General features: G+C 41.8%; 1 protein-coding gene across 1 annotated transcript in view; it reads right to left on the bottom strand.

Moving 5' to 3' along the window:
- DCC (DCC netrin 1 receptor) overlaps positions 1–21,541 on the bottom strand; it is a 967,455-nt gene that overhangs the window by 538,919 nt on the left and 406,995 nt on the right. Inside the window, exon 3 of the mRNA XM_078852711.1 lies at positions 1,974–2,258. Within this exon, the coding sequence (XP_078708837.1) occupies positions 1,974–2,258 (285 nt within the window). The remainder of the gene's footprint in view (positions 1–1,973; positions 2,259–21,541) is intronic.

The following is a 21,541-nucleotide window of genomic DNA, read 5'->3' as shown; positions in this document are numbered from 1 at the left end:
TCTGGGTCCCAAATAGGGGTCTGGGATTCTGGGTCTCAAGTCCCCAGAATCACAGCCCTCTGTTGTATGGGATCCACATGAGCCAGATAGGTCTTGTTCTCTTCTGGATGCCTAATCCTGGTATATCAGTAGGGGGTTGAGGGGTGATTACAGAGGTCACAGCAAGGGGAGGGAGCTGGACATGAAGGCTCCTTACTGCCATTTGCAGCGTCCATACTGTGCCCAGTGCCCTCCATCCACAACTCATGGGGAAGCAGATGGGGAGGAGGTGGCTGTGCTCCACAGTGTGAAGCATGGCCAGGGCCCACGTGCAACCACGTCTGGGGTGCTGGCACTTTGACTTCACTCCCATGGCAGAGATTGGGGAACTACTTGCTCTGGAGTCTGTTCTTTTCCAATCCTGCCTGCCTCCTTTCCTGCCAGGGGGAAGGGTATCAAGGTAACCCCTCCTGGACTGAGTTGGGAGGGAGACTGCATCTACCCACAGAATTGGCCCAATATTTCAACAAGACGCTCATGGGGAGGGGCCACAGTCCACACCTTTTGCCTCTTACCTCTTTCAGCCTAGCTCTCTCCCTGAAGCCTTCAGAGCACCAGTGACTGCCCATGCCTCAGAAGAGGAAGCAGAGCTGAGGATACAATTCCTCAAATGGCAAATTATTGAGAATTGTTTATCTAAGAATTTGAAATGGAGTTTGGAATTTCCCTATGAAAAGCTCAGCAGCTGGGAGGGCTGCAACCACTGAGGATGCAGAAAAAAAACTGCAGGGAACTTTAGGAGGTGGTGTATTAACTTGCTACCAGCGAATGTTGGGTTTGAGTCTGCCCCCAAGCTGCAAGCAATCTGTAATGCATCCAGAGGAGTTGGATTTGGGAGCTATAATCCCAGTCTATCCCATGGGTTTTGCCCTGGCATCAGAATCTAACATACAGAGAAAGTCTGAATCTCACAAATCCCATTCTGACAGGTTCAGAGTAACAGCCATGTTAGTCTGTATTTGCAAAAAGAAAAGGAGTACTTGTGGCACCTTAGAAAGCTTATGCTCAAATAAATTGGTTAGTCTCTAAGGTGCCACAAGTCCTCCTTTTCTTTTTACAAATCCCATTGGCTCTGCCCATCAAATCAATGGTTTCCAGAGCCATCTACCACTCCCCAAAACAGAGAATAAGCAGAACTCTGTGAGCCATGCCCCTATAAGAGATCCATGCATGGACAGATCCATTCTAATAGTTCAGAAGTAAAATTCCGGCTCTGCCAAACTCAGTGGCAATACTCCAAGTGGCTTCAGTGGGGTCTGGATTTCACTCTGGCAATCCAAGAGACCTGCACTGTGCCCTTTGGCTTAACTAGAAGTCACATATACCTGTGATCATCCAGCAGGAAGGCGTTTCCCAGCAGATTCTAAAAAATATGATGGTTAATGTCTTTGTAGAACTTCACTGGTGTTTGCCTATAGACACACAGCACTAGAAGGCAAGGCATTTCTGCACAGAATCATCCTGCAGAGCAATCTTCTGCTGCTCAATTATATTCATGATAATATTTCTAGAAATAAAGAAGCTGGAGCTAGATGGAAGAATATTGGAGTGATGGAAAACCTGGCAGGCCAAAAGGTACATAGAGTGAGATTTGGATACAGGAATGAATATGGATATAGATACAGGAACATAAACCTTTAACTAAAATTGCATCAGCTCTCAAACCGTGGCCTATGGAAATTTGGCTAGTTACATAAGGTCAGTGACTCACCTTCACACCCAGAAGCTTCTAAAGGTCTCCAGGCTCTTCAACATAAAGAACTTGGAAACCTATAGAAGCAACTGAAAAGAAAACTTAACTGCCCCCATTAGGAGTGGCAAGGTGGGTGAGGTAATATCTTTTATTGGACCACTTCAGTTGGTGAAAGACAAGCTTTTGAGCCACTATAATTGGGGCAGCATATAAGGACAATGTAAAAGCATATGGTTCTTACCGGTCAAAACTCTGACTTCTGCTTCATTTCCAGTTCTTGAACTAGCAGGATTTTTTCCAAGGCATCTATAGATCCCATTGTCTCCTGCTTGGATTCTGCTAATCTGTAAAGCTCCAGAGGGCAAGACAGCCACTCGGGTGTCACTCGGGCTCAGGATCAGGTCTTCCAGGTTTTTTTGCCAGTGTACCATCGGCATAGGCTCTCCAACTACTTCACACTTTAACAAAATTGTGTCTCCTGCAAAAGCTGTGACAGATTCTGTCTGGGAAAGAAACCTCAATGGTCCTGCAAGCACAAGGAAAAGAAGCAATTATATAGTCACTGAAAATATAAATTGCATGCTGTTTCTATGTTGATCTGGATTTGGTTAATCATGCAATCTGAAGAATAAGTGATGTTCAGACAAGTACTTTGAGGCTTCCGTGGCTGCTGAATGACTATCAGTGTGCCACTAATGAGTGTAATTTAAAGAAGAAAATAATAGATGTGTTTATTGACATAAGAAGAGTACCAAATAGCAACCCGTTGCTTACAAACAACTTCAGGAATAACTTTTATCAAAGTACAAACACCATGTTATTCAATACAAACTATTCAGAACAGGATGAAATTCAAAGAACGATGTACTGAAATTAGGTAGGGTTAAGAAACTTTTGTTATTTTTCACAACTTTCCACCTAATGGAATCTTTCTTCCATGCTGCACATCAAACTGTACGACTGACATACCCTCTGAAAGGGTACTATTTGTTGTGTTAAAACAAGGGACGTATATGTGCATGTTATTGCGGGGGGAGGGAGCAACGCCTATATTTAGGCTGCCTACCACTCTTCATTATGAAGGATTCTTGCAGCCTATTTTTGGAGAAGTTCTAACACAGCTGTTGTTTGCAGCAGGTCTTCAAAATTCAATAGGCCCCAAGGCTTTGAGCTAGTCTGTTAAAAAAATCACCACTTCCCCCAAGGAATGCAAATGAACAATTTAAGTATCTTTCAAAGCAATAGTGGCAGCAGCACTGGGAACATATGGGAGCTATCAGAGGTGAACCCACTCCCTAGACCCGACACATGGCACCAGTAGCTCATTCCACCCCTTCTGGGACAACCACAGTCTCTTGGTAGCAACTAATGTAGTTAGTCCTATATCTGAATTGGTAGCACTCTCTGACTCAGAGTTCAAATTCTGCTGATGTATGATGGCAGGGTTACTACAGGGGTAGATACTAGAAATTGTTTGTAACTTTTCCTTAAAAAGAAATTACCTACAAAAATGCACGTTTACCAACCAAAACACTCCCCACCCAATGCCTAATCTGGCATTAGGAAATGGCAGATTTATGGTTGCCAATGCAACATTAATTCTGCCCCCTCATGCATATGAGCATGATACTGTCTTTAATGATATGATCAAACTATTCCCACCCACCCCAAGTACACCAGCCTTATTCCAAGCATGGGATACCAAAACTAAAAGGCCAGATCTGTGAAAAGTCAAGTAGGTAGAAGCTGCAAGAATTGGACCTGGCCTGAGTGATTCAAAGATAATGCCCAGATTATAGGCCTCTATGGTGATGTTATCAATGGCAACAGAAAACTGAGGGAGAAGGGGAGAGGGAATGCTCAGTTGCCAAATGATGACGAGATGTCATCAGAGAAACAGGCTGAAGTTAGGGTTTGGATAGAGGGAGACAGGTCTTTAGCAGAGATTTAGATCTGTGAACCATCAGTATAAAGATGCTATTTGAAGCCACCCTCATGGATAAGATCATTTAGAAATAGGAGGTAGAGAGAGAAGAGCAGGTGGACAAGCACAGAGCTTCTTGGAGAGGCCTATTGACAAAAGGAGGGAGTGAAGAAAAAAACCCATCAAAAGAGATTTTGAAAGCAAATTGGAGGGGTAGGAGATGACCAGTAAGAGGCAAGAGCCTCAAAAGTCAACAGAGTACAGTACTTCAAAAAGTAGGGGAATGGTCGCTGGTGTCCAAGGCCACCAAGAGTTCAAGGAGAAAGAAAATAAAGGCCCTGGCATTTTGACCAGGAAGAAGTCACTCAAAAGTTCACTGAGTGGGTAGGGCAGAAACTAGTATGGTCTAATAGATGTATTGTTAGAGTTGGATTCAGGAAACCTGGGTTCAATTCCTGTCTTATCCACATTTCCTGTGTGATTGGGGTCAAGTCACGTAATCTACCCATTGTCTCAGTTCACCACCTGAGATATTTCACATGAAGAGGGAGGGCAGGGGTGTGAGGATGAAATCCATTAATGATTGTAAGCTGATCAGATATTATGGTAGCAAGAACTATATATTATTATTATTTATACTTCCATAGTGCCTAGGAACCCCAGTCATGGTCTAGGATCCCATTGTTCTAGGTGCTGTACAAACACACATATAATATACACACATTTAGCTAAATAGTCAAGGATGGAGTTGGAGGAGAGGAACACATGCATCCTTTAACTCAATAATGAATTTTAATGACAGTAACTGCAACCTGTGAAAAGGTTCCTGCATGTTAAAAAAAGTCATACTGCATATTGTCCAACATGTTTAGTACTTTGTAATCATAATGATCACAGTTAATACATATTTCAAGAGTACTTTGCTCTGAAAAGAGAAAGAACAACTAAACTCTACATGGTAGTTTGGAATTCCACACCACAGGTGAACAGCCATCAGCTGCACCCTTCCATAGTCTACAGAAAGATCAAAAATGCTATATTTCAAATTAAGCTGTTGGCACAGACACAGGATGAAACAGCTTTTCACACACAGCAAAGCTGAAATGAACTAGAAAAGCAGAAGCACTGAACGCTTTCCATTTTAGCTTTGCTTTAAATAAAAAATTAAAAAGTTAAAAGCAACATGAGTGTAGACAGAAAGCTTTTAAAAGCCACTGCTACATCCATGTCAGCAGAAAAGAAGGTTCATGAAAGTTTAAGAGAGCAAAACAAACAAACAAAACCTGTCCATCAAGATAGCATATGACCAAGGCTTTTGTCACAAACAGCTGGCTGTCCTCAAGAGTCCATGCAATAATCCCAAGAGTCTCCATTTTAGGCAAATAAAATAAATAAAATAACTGCAGGACCAAGGCTGATTCTCACTTCGACCTGGCCACCCTAAGTAGTGACTCCAGAACTCCTTAAGAATGTTAGGCATAATACAAACAACCATCACCCTCCATACGTCACAGATTCATTTATTGTAGGAAAGGAGGAACATGCTTCACTTCACCTGGAACCCCTGTGGCACATGCACCTTTCACCAGACACCACACAAACCCCTTCGTGAGTTCTGTGTGGGAATCCAGACCCAGAAGTTTGGGGTGGGGTTAGAGAGAGAGGAGGGTCGGAGGTCTTCCTTCCAAGCCCATACGCAAAGCAGTGCAAGTGACTGCAGACTTTCCACTCCTGCTGTGGAAAAAGTCCTTCTAAACAAGGGTGTACTGGGGACAGTGGTGGTGGTGGTGGCTGAGAGAGATATGCCTATTTCAGTGGTGAATTTGGCTCTTGTCAAGGTTCCTTCCCCACTCTGAACTCTAGGGTACAGATGTGGGGACCTGCATGAAAACCCCCTAAGCTTATTTTTACCAGCTTAGGTTAAAACTTCCCCAAGGTACAAACTATTTTACCTTTTGCCCTTGGAATTTATTGCTGCCACCACCAAGAGTCTCACAAATATATAACCAGGAAAGAGCCCGCTTGGAAACGTCTTTCCCCACAAAATCCTCCCAAGCTCGACACCGCCTTTCCTGGGAAAGGCTTGATAAAAATCCTCACCAATTTGCATAGGTGAATACAGACTCAAACCCTTGGATCTTAAGAACAATGAAAAAAATCAGGTTCTTAAAAGAAGAATTTTAATTGAAGAAAAAGTAAAATCAGGATGGTAAATACCTTACAGGGTAATCAGATTCAAAACATAGAGAATCCCTCTAGGCAAAACCTTAAGTTACAAAAAGACACAAAAACAGGAATATACATTTCATTCAGCACAGCTTATTTTATCAGCCATTTAAACAAAACAGAATCTAACGCATATCTAGCTAGATTACTTACTAAGTTCTAAGACTCCATTCCTTTTCTGATCCCAGCAAAAGCATCACACAGACAGAGAGAACCTTTGTCTCTCCCCCACCCTCCAGTTTTGAAAGTATCTTGTCTCCTCATTGGTCATTTTGGTCAGATGCCAGAGAGGTTATCCTAGCTTCTTAACCCTTTACAGGTGAAAGGGTTTTTCCTCTGGCCAGGAGGGATTTAAAGGTGTTTACCCTTCCCTTTATATTTATGACAGCTCTACTGTATATAACACACACATTGTTACAACTCATGGAAAAGATGGAGAAAGACACTATAGTTAGGATTTTCAAGAGTGCCTAAGTGATTTAAAAGCACACGACTTTGTGAAGCCCCAATGGGACTTGTGCTCCTAAGCTACATAGGTGCTTTTGAAATTCTACCCTGTAGATGGCTACAGATTGGTGCAGTGTGGTATAAGGATTTTATCAGTCACAGATTGGATGGCCATGTTACGTTTGCGAGGCAAAGTCACTAGTTATGCACTCAGCCCAAAGCACCACCACTCGACACCACCATACATTCTATATATACCACTTGTGTTACAGAAAAGACATTTTAGGCATGTTTTAGAGAGTTTTAAAACATTATTGGGACTTTTCATTTTTTCTAAGGTCAGGTACCTTCATTCTCAGCCCAAGCATTCAGAACACAGAGAGAGCCATAAAAAAAAAGTTTCAAAATAACCTACCATAGGCTTTTTGTATATATATAAAATGTCACGGTTTTAAATTCTGATCTCCTGGGTCCTTGCAGGGCTAGAAGCATGTGCTGTTCCACTGGAAAGCAGGGACCTTCTCTTTTCCAGTGGTTATGTACAATGCTCCTGTTTATAGGTCTCCGGGATCCCACTATAGCACACCCCAATGCTGTCACTGGTCCAGGACTACATATTGCCTGGCAAAGGCCTCAAGTCTGTACAGTTTTTATGGTGAAATTCAACAACATTATTAGGCTTTTTTTTAAATTATTATTAAGATAGTTCTTTTGAAGCTGCTCAGACGCCTGGAATGTTGTATGCTGGTTCGGGGAGAGGACTAATGAGTAGATACTGAGACAGTCAAAACATTTATCACATGGTCAGCAATTTATCACAATGTTTTCCCAGCACCTAAAGTATTTTAAATATTAGTTGCCCCAGACACAATCCTCATTACAGTACTGACATCTGGTTCAAATGCTTTAGTCTGGCGTTGATTCCCTTGCATAGTTATACTAGTTTTAAGACAACCATAAAAATAAACCACTTCACAGTTCAGGTTCATGCCATCTATGGCTTTGAATGCACTGGGCTAGCTGCCTTTCACCCACTGTCTCAGAGCATTACACCCAGACCTGCTTTTTTAATTCTAATCTGAAAATGACATGCAGGTCTGATTTGCCCTGCAGCCTGGTTGGCAGCCTATCAGGATCCACATCTTTCCCTATAGAAGGTCTAATTATTAAGTAATTAAAGTTCATTTAATAAAAAGGCTTATCATTTGGGGGACAGACCTTGGGGTCTGGAGCATGCTTAGCTATTAAATATTCAGCAATTTAGTAACAGTCAGTAAAATCCCATGAATGAGAGCTGCTTTAAGTGTTTTGTTTGTTTCAAATTAATGTCTGCAAGGTTACATAACATCAAGGCAAGACCCTTTTTTCCACTTTCAATGCACACAGTAGCTGAAGGGCAGGGAACCAAGTTAATGAAAAGGAGCTATATGCTTCTGTTAGGTTCAGGCAGCACCAAAGGAAGAGCAGATCTTCCATAAACCTCTTCCTAATTAACTCTCCCTTATTTTTATTGTTTTCATTTTGTTTTTTTAATCTTTCCTTTCCCATATTTTTATTCTACTTCATCAGAAAAACTCTCCACACTAGCTGAGCCAGGGAGTCAACAACAAAGAAAGGGGGAGAAAAGTATCAGCAAGTATTGAGTATTCATTGCTTGCAGCCAGACTTATTTGGGCTGTAATACTGTATAAATCTCACACACTAAGCTGGGTCAGGATTGGACAGTACTTGTACAAGGACCTTAAAGGATAAGTCATGACAATTCTTGCCTGTAAGTGGAACTCTTCTATTGGGATTGTGCTGAATCAGGGTGACAGAGTAGCGTTTGGTGGCACTGAGTTGCTGGAGATGCTGTCTTTTAAGAAGAGATGTAAAAATGAGGTTTTGGTCACTTATGGTCATCACAGAACCAATGACAGGGTTCCCCATCCACCAACAGTGAATGTTTTTGGCTCAGACACTAAAGTTAAGACCCTAATTCCCCTTAGGGCAATTTCTTTCTATCCAACTAAAATAACTTCTCATCTCTGCAGTTTCAGAGGGCTACGGGATTCCTTTTTCCTTCCTCTCCTAAATGGTTGTGAAGTATTGCTGTGCACCACACAGTTAAATAACGGATGTGTTCCTTCCAAAATGTTGCTGCATTTTAGGGGTTGATGAAGAAAATGGGGCCCTAAATGCTTTGGTGGAATTCTAGCTTGGGGTGAATGAATGAAAACATTTGATGGAGTGGCACTTCAGTTTGCTGAGGCAGTATGCAGAAGAAATGTTACAAAAGAACATGTATTTTAGCATATGGTTAAATAAAGGTAATTTTGTGCTAGGGTTAATTTGTATCATCATCATCTAAATGGTTCTTTTCTTGTTACAAATCACACCTTGGGAAATTGGCGGCAGTAAACCACAGTAGAGGTAGTAACATTGATGAAAAGCTTCTGGTAAAGCTATATAATTTAGATTTCTGATTTAGAAGAACCTACTGGGAGAAAATTGAAGTTAATGATATACATTTAAAAATACTTTTATAATGGAAAGCCAACCAGAGAAGATGCCTCAACCACTACAATAGAGCTATTCTGAGTCCCTTTTGTCAACCTAATTAGAAAGATTCACCAAGCTTTTAAGTTGTTCAACTTAATGCATCTTAATAGGATATTTTATGCCTATGCAATTACACCTAAAACTTAAGCACTTATGGTTTTCAAAAAAGAAAACTTGACCAGCCAGTGACAAAGGACAATGAATGGGGAAAACAGCAAAGGCTGGAAAGTGAGGGTACAGCTACACCACAGGTGAAGGTGTAACTGTAGGGCAGATGTGCACCCGAGTGAGCCCTGGGTATGTACTTGGGTTGCTTGCCCATACTGAAACCCATGCCACCATGTCTTCACTATTATTGTTAAACATGCTAATTAGATTAAAAATAGTGCAGATGTGCCTCCCCCTGTTACAATTATACCTTAATTTGTGGTGCTAATGTACCCTGAATGGCTCAAGAGCAGAGCAGGCCAGGGCTAGGAGAAACAAAGGAAGCTGGTGAAACAGTCATCTCTGCTCTGTTTAAAACTACACTCCCAGGGGAGGAAACGTTGAACCAATGTTCAAGCTTTTGCTTAATGACATTCAAAGCCTTTCATTCTGACAGGTTTTGCCTCTGGCCAGGAGGGATTTTATAGTTCTGTATACAGAAAGGTGGTTACCCTTCCCTTTATATTTATGACAAACACATTTATACTGAAGACATTTCTGAGAAGCAGGCCAGTGTTATTACCCCCATTTTGGGGAACTGAGGCAGAGATGGACTAAAGGTAAAATTTTCTAGCGGCAACTTAGGTACTTAGGAGTTCCACTAAGGGCTTTTCTACACTACAAAGTTAAGTAGACATGAGGCAACTTACGTCGACCTAACTTTTGGGGAAATCTTGACAGAAACTTTACAGGTGGAAAGGAAGCTTAGGTTCATGTTGTGGAGTTAGTTTTCAGCTATAGATAATAAAATAAAAACAGAACCCAGAAGGAGATAAGTTTGGACTCCAATTCAGGTCTATGCACTCTGCCAAGAATGGGGTGGGCATTCAACTAGTTCACACAGACCCATGTGGGAAGTTACCATTTGGCAACAAACCCTGGATCCATCAGTCTAAGGACATCAATTACTTTCAGACATTCAATTTTTCCCCCATTTAAAAAATATTTGAACAGATACTCTTTATGTTCAATATTTGCCCGCCAAAAAGTCTCCTATTATTATGCTATTCTGATGTTCCCTTAGTTAGTGCCTCTTTGTTTTGCCATCCCAGAATGAGTAATATTGCTTTCTGCCAAGAAATCAAAAGAAGTTTAAATGTTTTCAACCAGCTTCATCCCCAAAAACAAAGCATTTGGACTCACTTCAGAGGAATCAAACTGTTTTCAATCCAGGCATCTGAGGGTAAAGTGAGATGTCATTTCTGCAATTTGCATTTCACACTCTATTACTGAATTAGGAGCCTATTACTGCATTTCTGCTATAATGCCACTAAATCTTTTTCAGTAGATTCTTTCAGTAGAATTTCACCTTGGATATTTAGGGGGTCAAAATGCCATAAGGTTTGCATATTATATATCATAAGCCCACATGACATCTCTACAGTTGAGTTCCACCTGGGTTTGAATCACTTTGAGCATAGCTATTTGTCATCCACACTAGCTGAACTGTTAATTTTCAGTGACAATACACCTGTGGGGAAACAGGAAATATTACCCTTATTTTTTTTAATCCACTGACAAACCCACATACTGCTTTGTCCCTGCTCAGACAGAAATCAGAGGGTACAAATCTCTTCATCTTCCTTTCAGCACTTCTTGCCAAGGTGCTAGTGACTTGCAGCCAGTAAATGGAGTAGGCTTCCTGCCAATCACCAATGGAACAATTTCATCTGCTTCTCAAAACAGGAAGTCAGCAAGAAAAAGTAACAGGCCTGTCACTGCTGAGGGATCTAGAAGGAGCCATATTTCAAAATCTCTTATTAAAAACAATAAAAATGGAGTCTTTGTCATCCACATGCCATGCATTGGTAGTACATGTGTCATAAACAATGTAGTTTATTAAATTCAAAGTAAGTAGTTTGGAGCAGGGACATTGTTTTTATAAGTGTTTGTACAGTGACCAGCACAATGGAGTGGGATCTCTCAGTGTTATTACAAAAGAAATAATTAATAATCCATATATTTATTCTTCCCCGTAGTTAAACTATTTAGTTTCTCAATCACTTTGAAGAGACCTTTGGAAAATTTAAAATTCCTTTGGCAAAACCATAAAAGCGCTTTCCTAGATCACTGACATCTTCACCTCTACTTGAGCTGAATGGCTCACAATTGTCTGCCATTAGGATGCCTGAGAGATTCCTTGAGCAATGTTGAAGGAAATCCCTAATGCTCTGTTATGGAAATAGAGTGATATCATGCTCTGGGTAAAGAGATGGTGTATAATATGTCTTGGCCTCTGAGGATGAGCAATTGCTCCTAGACCCTCACAATTGTATTCTGCTGCACAGGAGACCTACAGCATTTCCATTGGGCAGCAGCTGCCACAAACAAAACCCTGTCGAATGAAGGGCTCAAAGCTCAGGCAACCCACTACCCTAATGGATTCTTCATTGTGAGACAGTGATAGTGAGCCCAGCAAATGTAACAAAGGTCAGTGTGATTTGTGTAAAACTAATACATCTGTATCAGCAAATCCTTTTCATCATGGCTTATGAATCCAGCTCTATATTTTGGAGCTGAAGCTTTTAGAAATCTCAACAGCTGTCTAATGTGACATGACCAGTAGTTTATTCCTTAGTGATATCATGAGGTATTCCTAATATGACAGACCAGTTCTGACATGCTGAAGGTCAAACTGTTCAGTCAGAGGATTGACTTCTGTCATAACCAGCAAACACATTGCGTTTAGACTAGACTACAGGGCAGAAAATGCTTATGTACATTACCTTTCCAACCTCTAGCTTGCAGCATGGACCATCCATTTTCAATTTTTGGAAAGTGCTTGGATCCAAAACACACCAAAGATAAAAAACAGTATAGCATGCTGCTGCTGCATATCCTCCACTCTCTACAGTAAGAAGAAAAGGAGTACTTGTAGCACCTTAGAGACTAACCAATTTATTTGAGCATGAGCTTTCGTGAGCTACAGCTCACTTCATCGGGCCGATGAAGTGAGCTGTAGCTCACGAAAGCTCATGCTCAAATAAATTGGTTAGTCTCTAAGGTGCCACAAGTACTCCTTTTCTTTTTGCGAATACAGACTAACACAGCTGTTACTCTGAAACTCTCTACAGTGGCTTTCTACTGAATATTGAATCAAGTTCAAGGCTTCAGCCCTTATTTCAAGCCAGATAGGGTTTGTCTAGGGAGCAATTAAACACCCGCAGCTGGCACGAGTCATCTGGCCTTGCAAGGCTTGGGATACAGGAATGTTTAATTGTAGTGTAGACTTTCTGGCTGGAGCTGGAGCCCAGGCTCTGGGACCTTTCAGGATATAGAACTTTCTTAGATGCTTTTCCCAGATTGTTGAATAAAATTCCACAAGAATTAAGGACTGTCACAAATCTCACCACCTTCCTCTCCAAGTGCAAGGCACACTTCTTTGATCTGCCTTCTCTAACAAACGCGGAGCTGTGGGTACATATTAAAACAAAACTAAAAAACACACAACAGCAGCAAGAGACCCTCCCAAAACACTCTACACTACAAACATGATTCTTCTCATGGGGAGAGGATCAGAGAGAGAACAAACCACATGTGACAGATGTCAGCGATGTTGCTTCAACTGCTGGGAGGGTGCTCTGATGCTACAGTGATGAGGGTGGCATAATTCTATATAAAACAGAAAACACTTTTCCACCAAATTAAGCTGAGTTTGAACAAGTGTTGACTGTCATAATTATAGTGTTAGTTTTACCAATTATTACTACCTTCATTTTGAGCCCAATTCTGTGTTGAGCACCCTTAACTCCCACTTACTTCAATGGGCACTAACTTCAACAGACATTAAGGATGGCAATGTTTTGCCACTTTGGACCCATTGTTTGTTTATTTACAGCAGGGTACAAAGCTCATTGCTTTCCAAACATTCAAGAAGGATGGCTCAGAGCTCACAGTCTGAGCAGACAGACAAGCTGGCCGATATCAGGGTAAGGGGAACAGCCATGGGCAATCTATATAGGTCTCCTTGTTTCACAATAAGCAGCATGACAGAAATGGGTTTTTAAGAGGGACTTAAAGATGGACAGGGTAAAAGTCATGTGGATGAGGTCAGGGAGGTGACACCAAGCATAGAGGCCCGTGTGGAAGAAGGTACAGAGATGATTGTGCATGAAGCTGTCAAACAAGTAAATAAGGCTGGGGACACTGGTGGAGCAAAGGGGAAAGGGGATAATACAAAGTGAGAATTCCTGCCCAGTAATGTCGATTATAATTGAATTACTATCAGGTAATGCTTTTAGCACTTTGGTTCAACATAGTTCCACTGTTCACATCTGCTGCCTGAGGAAACTCTGCAGGCCACCAAGCCTGTAAATGCTAATTGTGATTCTTCAGGGGGTGATAGAATGATGGTAGTGCCCTGGAGGACCCACCTTCACAGCTCCTTGCTTGGGACAGGATGTTGTAGAACCCTGAGGCCTCCCAACAGGGGCCTTAAGGGGCCTGGCACTCTCCTAATAGTTCATTATCTAACAGTAAAAACTAGAGAGAAGTACTGAAGAAGCAAATTAGTTGAAAGGTTCATTCTGAGGAACTACACACCCAAGAATTCAAAAAATCACAGTTCAGGCCTCAAAAATCATGACATCATTGTCTTAAAATGATGAGGTGGGGAGGAGGGGGTTGTTGTTTTTTAATTGTTTTGGGTTGTATTTAGCTGTGCTTTGCTTTTGGCTTTTAGGGCTCAAGTTTATGCTTTTCTCTCCAACCATCAGAACTAGAAAATTCCTTTTATTTTTTTTTTCTACGTAAACTGAGATTCTCACATAATCACATGTATCCAAGAGCTAGGACTTTAAAGAAATCACCAAATATCAGGAGATTTGTGATAAAGCCTCAAGAGTTGGCAACACTGTATGCTTATTAATTTATACTGTGAAGGAATAGTGTAACATTACATAATCCATATTATGAGCAGTGTCAAATACTACAGAGGCATGAACATGTAAGAAACTTAGTATACTAAGCATTGTATCATTATAGACAGAAATATTTGTATAATACAATGAAATTCCTCTTATGCCCACAACATTTATATATTTATTTATAAAGATACAGTTAAATCTACTTGCTACACATGGGAAGATTTGGTCAGGAATGTATTATGGTTTTGGGATTTTTTTGGTAAATTATTAGCTAATAAAATTATCCTCCCGCCCTCCCGCAAAGAAGTTATTGTCTTGCTCATGGAAGCAGATGGAGAGTGATAGGAATTTGGGTCTGGTAGGTTGTAAGGGACCAGGGCATAAGTGGTCTGGCCTAGCGGTCACAGCTGTGCTGGGGTCCATGTCAGAGACAGTAGTGATGAGCAAGGATTGGCCTCCTGGTGGCACTGTGCGAACATCAGCTGTCCCAGGTTCTAATCTCTGGTTCCTTACATCACCCACCACCACTTCAGAGGCACCCTTCCTCCGGATAGGTTACAGACCTGGTTTATCTAAGTGATATTGATGAAACCTTTTTCCAAGTCAGGGTCATGGACATGGGCAGCAGGTTCCAAGGAGCATTCTTCACTGGTTAAAAGACATGGAACAAAGGGTAAGAATAAATGGTAAATTTTCAGAATGGAGAGGGGTAACTAGTGGTGTTCCCCAAGGGTCAGTCCTAGGACCAACCCTATTCAACTTATTCATAAATGATCTGGAGAAAGGAGTAAACAGTGCGGTGATTTGCAGATGATACTAAACTGCTCAAAATAGTTAAGACCAAAGCAGACTGTTAAGAACTTCAAAAAGATCTCACAAAACTAAGCGATTGGGCAACAAAATGGCAAATGAAATTTAATGTGGTTAAATGTAAAGTTATGCACATTGGAAAAAATAAACCCAACTATACGTACAATATGATGGGGGCTAATTTAGCTACAACTAATCAGGAGAAAGATCTTGGAGTCATCGTGGATAGTTCTCTGAAGACATCCACGCAGTGTGCAGTGGCAGTCAAAAAAGCTAACGGGATGTTAGGAATCATTAAAAAGGGGATCGAGAATAAGATGGAGAATATCTTTTTGCCCTTATATAAATCCATGGTACATTCTGAATACTGCATATAGATGTGGTCCTCTCATCTCAAAAAAGATATACTGGCATTAGGAAAGGTTCAGAAAAGGGCAACTAAAATGACTAGGGGTTTGGAACGGGTCCCATATGAGGAGAGATTAAAGAGGCTACGACTTTTCAGCTTGGAAAAGGGGAGACTAAGGAGGGATATGATAGAGGGATATAAAATCATGAGTGGTGTGGAAAAAGTGAATAAGGAAAAGTTATTTACCTGTTCCCATAATATAAGAACTAGGGGCCACCAAAGGAAATTAATGGGTAGCAGGCTTAAAACAAATAAAAGGAAGTTCTTCTTCACTCAGAACACAGTCAACCTGTGGAACTCCTTGCCTGAGGAGGTTGTGAAGGCTAGGACTATAACAGGATTTAAAAGACAACTGGATAAATTCATGGAGATTAAGTCCATTAATGGCTATTAGCCAGGATGGGCAAGGAATGGTGTCCCTAGCCTCTGTTTGTCAGAGGGTGGAGATGGATGGCAGGAGAGAGATCACTTGATCATTACCTGTCAGATTCACTCCCTCTGGGGCACCTGGCATTGGCCACTGTTGGTAGACAGGATACTGGGCTGGATGGACCTTTGGTCTGACCCAGTATAGCCCTTCTTTATGTTCTCCGTGACCATAGCCCTCCCGATTGGTTAGGTAGTACAGTATCCCACTCTGCAGTTAAAGTCAAGGATAGCATGGACTACATATTTTTCATGCCCCTGGATCTGGACTGGCAGAGGTGGTTGTTGGGACTGATCAGGAAAGGGGTCCTCTGTGTAAGTCTTCAGAAGGGATACATGAAAAACTAGATGTACCTTAAGTGATCAAGGGAGCTGCAATTTGAAGATGATGGGGTTTTTGCTGACAAATCCGGAAGGGTCTGAGGACCCTAGCTTGCAGGATAGCCTGTGCATGCAGAGGTGTCTTGCTGCAAGCCAGACCTTTTGATCCATCATGACAGCTGGGCCTTCCTGGCATTGATGATCTGAGTACCACTTGTTGTTCCTTGTCACATCTTTGAGGTTATCTTTAATCTCCTCATGGATATGGTGAATTTGTTGGATCCAGTGAGCAGCTGTTGGGTTTGGAGAGGCTGCTGGCAAGGCCAGGTGGAAGGAAGGGTGAAACCCATAACTGGCAATGAAGGGACTCTACCCCATGGAGGAGTAGTTGGCGTTGTTGTATGATAACTCAGCATAAGGAAGAAGGAAGAACCAGTTGTCTTGATGGTCGTTGACAAAGCACTTTAGGTATCACTCTAATACTTGGTAGTCCTCTTCATCTGCCCACCTGTCTGGGGATGATACATGGAGCAGGTAAAAGTGCAAACATCCATTAGTCAGAGTGCTTCACACCAAAAGTGTGAGACAAACTGTGGGCCTAGGTCTGAGGTGATATGGTCCAGAATGTACAAGGCAGCTGGCCTTTGTCCTTGCTGGAGTCTTTGTGCTGAGTGAGCACAATGAAGGTCATTAAAATGTGGAAAATGCTCACAGGCAGGGGTGCTGGAACCTTTTGTATAGTGGGGGTGTTGAGAGACATTGAACCAAACTGTAAACCCTGTATATGATGGAAACCACTTCAAGCCAGGGAGTGCAGCACCCCTAGTTCCAGGACCTATGCTCAAAAGACGGCATTCCAGTCTTCTAACACCCAGCCATCCTGCACTGCTCCTTGGCTGTGACTCTGTAGGAATATCAGCTTTATCAGGCTCAGAAGACCTGAGTTGTAGTTCCTGGATCCTTGCACAGATTTACTTACATATCTGTAGGCCCCTGGAGTGATCAGATCACGTAACTTACCTTTGAATGAGACAAATTTGATAAAAGCATCTCTAAATTCAGCCCTGAAATATAGGGCAATGAAATGAGTGTTCTCTATATGGCCACTACACAGGAAGAAGCCCAGGCAGAGTCAAATGCCAATTTGAGAAACAGATTGGTATTTTATTGAATATTAGCTGGCAAAACTAAATCATTGGATATGCATAAGAAACCATTTATCACTACTATTGTTTGTAGTGCAGCATCTCCCAGAGGCTCTGATCACTTTCATAGCTTTTGTGGTAGGTGCAGTACACACACACACACACACACACACACAAACGCAGGTTCAGAGTGTTGTTTGTATGTTAAAGATCCTATTTAAGTCCATGTCTCCTCAGATTTGACCATTACCTGTCCACACTCTTCCCCATTTTACTCTGTTCTATAAGTAAGGCAGTGGACTGACAAGAGTCTTGAAACACTCTGCATCTAAGCAAAATATCTGCTTGAAACTACCCCGTGTAAATCCAGAAGAAACCCGCTAACTCTAAAGCACAGAGTGAGGAGACTCAGAGCACAATCTGGCTCCCAGTTCTTCACCTTACTTTCACCCATGTTTACCCTAAACTGGCACTTTTGCTAAAGCACAACACCTTTGCTGTCCTTGCTGGATACCATGCAATGTCTTGCAGGGTAAGTTAAAACTTCACTGTATATGTCATTTTACTTTAGTGAACAACAGAAATCACAGATACTGGCCAGGGCGCGATATTTTCTAAAGCTTTCCCTCTCAAGAGTGTAGGGGCAAAGGAACTAGATCCTGACAGAAAGGAACAAGTCATGTATGTCCATTGGTTTACTAAATCTATTTGTCCGGCTTAAAGGACAGAAGCATGTTCTAGCGTACAGAAAAATCCTTCAACTACTGATGAATAAAGTACACACGGAGGGTCGAACCCTGCTTTATTCATTAACAAATTCCCATTGACTTGAATGGGGACATTCCTTTCTGTCAGGGTGAAATTCTCATGCTCGTAGCACCAAACTGGAGAGGGAAAACTTCTGAAGATACAACAATCTCTTCTGCCAGAGCTTAGCTTGTCTTCTTTAAAATAACAACAATGATCATAAAGGTTTCCGAGTAGCAGCCGTGTTAGTCTGTATTCGCAAAAAGAAAAGGAGTACTTGTTAGTCTCTAAGGTGCCACAAATTTATCTGAGCATAAGCTTTTGTGAGCTACAGCTCACTTCATCGGATGAATGCATCCGATGAAGTGAGCTGTAGCTCACGAAAGCTTATGCTCAAATAAATCTGTTAGTCGCTAAGGTGCCACAAGTACTCCTTTTCTTTTTAATGATAATAAAGGCTTTCCATTTATTATTCCATAATAATGGAAACCAAATGCAGCAACCTGCTAGGGTTATTTGGATTGAGTACTGTAGCATTGTTACGCTTTACCACAAATCCAAAGTAAATCAGCAGTAGCCTTCAGCACCAATAAATAACATGAATATTTTATGCTGTATCATATCTAACTTCAACTTTATTTTTATCCATAGCTGAGGATGGGTTACGTGAAACTGAACAGCCCCAGTGAATTCTTCAGTATTATGTTTTCCGTATGCTTACTGCCCCTCTTCCCCCGCCACACTCTCCTCCCCCTGAATATTATGCTCAATGTTTGCATTTCTCTGCTCTTTATATCAGGGTTAGATGGAGATATACTGTAGCAGTATTAAATTTGTTCAGTGAAAAATAAAGAAGTTACATTACAGTGCATCTTAGGTGGCCTTGATACTTTACAAAAGGAGAAAATAATCCAATTTTATGATGCACCTCTCTCCTTCCACCCTTAGACACCTCCCCCGGCCCTCCATCCCATGCCAGGAATCTCAATGGGTTAGGAAGCAGCTGCTCATCTCACCCTTTCAGCAGGCAGAAGGATAGTAGTCAGCAATAATCAAGAGCAACAGGAAAAGTAAGATGAGAGCAGATAAAAGTTGGGGCCATCTACTAGCCTCTAATAATCAAGCACTGATATGTTTTGCACTTACATAATGCTGTTTGACCAGTGCGCTCAAAAAGAGGTATAAATGTTCATCCATTCACAAAGCCTTTCAGTTCTTTTGTCAGGTAAGCAAGCATCATTTTGTCAGAGACACATTTTACTGATGGAAAAACCTATAGAAAGGAAAAGTCACTTCCCAAGGGTATACAGGTAGCCAGTGGAAAAGCTGGAAGTAGAACATTGGAGTGGCATCTCCCAGACCTCTGCTCTAACTACAACACAACATTTTAAAGGAAAAGGATGCTCGGGGAGGCAGTGCCTCCTAGTGATGAGAGCCTTACGACCAGAGTTCTATTCCCAGCTCTGTCTCCGGTCTATTGGGTGGCCTTGGGCAAGTCATTTCACCTTCCTGTCACTTAGTTTCCCCAACTGTAAAATGGCGATTATGGCTCTTATCTCCTTACTGATGAAATCACTATATAACAGCTAGGTGTTATTATTTCTACTCATTAGAGGCTCTTATACGGCCATAATCACCGAAGAATCTGAGTACCCTTCAGTAAAGTGTTAACTGGCATGACTAAAATCTGCCATGTGAAGTTTATTTGCTTTAATATATTCCATTATTGTAACAAATCTGTAGCTACATAACTCTTTACGGTAGTTCCTGAGCTGCTCACCACAATCATTTGGAACAGCTGAGATTGAACTCAAGTCCCCTTCCTCCTAAAATACAGACCCCTTCCATTTAAGGAAATTCTAATTTTCTACATTAGAAGGGCTGGGGAGTGGAACACATACCCCTAGGCCAGTTCATTTAAGTATTGTTTCTGAAATAAAGGTATAAGAAGCAAACTTTTCATTTAAGACAATTAATACACTGGGTAGTTTGTTATTAAAACATTGCTACACATGTCACAACTTATTTTCAAATTCAATGGCAAAAATGTTCATTAACACAGAGTTACTGTTGCCCAGTGATAGCTCATGCCCCTACAGAATGCTAAGTTTTGCAAAACTCAAACTTCTAAAAACAAGGAAGGCCACACAACCTTAACTCTGCCTTCCTGGAGCTGGCATGAGCCACTGAGAATTATCTGCAAGCATTCTAGTTGCTTTCAGTGTTTTAGGTGTAGCTGTACTGAATGGTGGAGCCAGTAAGTGGGACAAGTTGTCAGAGGTTTGTGATATGAGGAGATCAGGGAATTAATCAGAGCTGTGATTGTGAAATGAGTAGATTTGGGTCTGAGTCATCCCCCCAACCACCTCCAAGAGTGATGAAAGGAAAGAGATGAATATGTACTTTGCGGTTCCAGACTGCACCATTTCACTACAGAATTTTGTAGGTTGTGTCAGTAGCACAAGAACTGTGGTCTTTTTACTATTGATATTGTCAGTAATGAGATGGGATAGGAGAGCGGCCTGTGGATTTAATGGTAGCTAGGGGAAAGCATAGGTTAAAGTGGTATCCTGTGTGCAAGTATAAAGGGGTGCAAAAGGTTATGAAGTGCTCGTTAAATTTTATGAGTGTGGTATTCTTTGGGGGAATGTAGGAAAAGTGTAGGTAACGCCTGTCCATTAAAGTGAAAAGGCACAGCTCCCATCCCTGCAGATCCCAGTTTATATGGATGCGGAAGGAGAGGGCCTCAAACCCCGCAAGAGGAGCAGGATCTCCCAGATTCCAGCACACTCAGCAGACAGGTCGAGGCCTCAGAGCCCTGCTGTGGGGTAGACTCCCCCAGATCCCAGCACATACACTGAGGAGCAGAACCCATAACTTCATCTGCTATCTCGAGACCCTCCCACTCCTCCTAATCCCCCATCCTCCTTCCTTGAGCCCCAAGCCCTCTTCCTTCTCCCCAATACTATAATACTCCATCCCTCACTACAGACACAAACCCCTCTCCCTCATTCCCACTTATTCTTGCACCCCTAATCATCCCTTCCCTCCCAGTGAGCATTCACCTATCTCATTTATTTTCTTTTCAAAAACAGTGTAAGCACCTTCTTATTTATTGGCTGTACTCAGATTACATTTCTCCAATATAAAATAAAATGTAAAATAGCCTTGACGGGGCAGATTTTTCTCAAATGTTTACAGCTCATTCTCAGTTCTGCCCAAAGTGGATTTCAAACTTCAAAGTCACTAAAGTCTGAGAACGTAATGAAAATGCTGATTCCCCACTACCCAGAGGCTGTACCTTGGGAACTCCTTGCTCAAAGGAACCCACCCTACCCTACACGCTCCTGAAGCATAACAAATTTCACAACAATCAGTTTAAACATGTGGATTTTAGAGCACTTAGAAGAGTCATCCTTTAAACAGGAAGGGCTTCCTAAGCTCAGCTAAATCAGAGCTAGCACTGCATTACAAGATTGTACAAAATTAGAGGGAAAATGGAGGAGCGGGGCTGCACACATCCATCAGCAACATAGCAGGCTCACAGGGGGCTAATGTGGCCCATTCACCTAAATGAGATGTTCTCATCTGAGAGAGAATGCACAATGGAGACGAATACAGCCTGAAACAATAACTCTGAAAAGGGTGAACTGCTCCATTCATATCACTGGGTGTTGCCATCCCCCCTGTCCAGTGCAGCCCCAACCCCCTACTTCTCTCCACCCCCTAAAATGCCGTTCC

Source organism: Lepidochelys kempii, chromosome 5, assembly GCF_965140285.1.
Source record: "Lepidochelys kempii isolate rLepKem1 chromosome 5, rLepKem1.hap1, whole genome shotgun sequence".
Lineage (NCBI taxonomy): Eukaryota > Metazoa > Chordata > Testudines > Cheloniidae > Lepidochelys > Lepidochelys kempii.
This window is presented reverse-complemented; position numbering and strand designations above follow the sequence as displayed.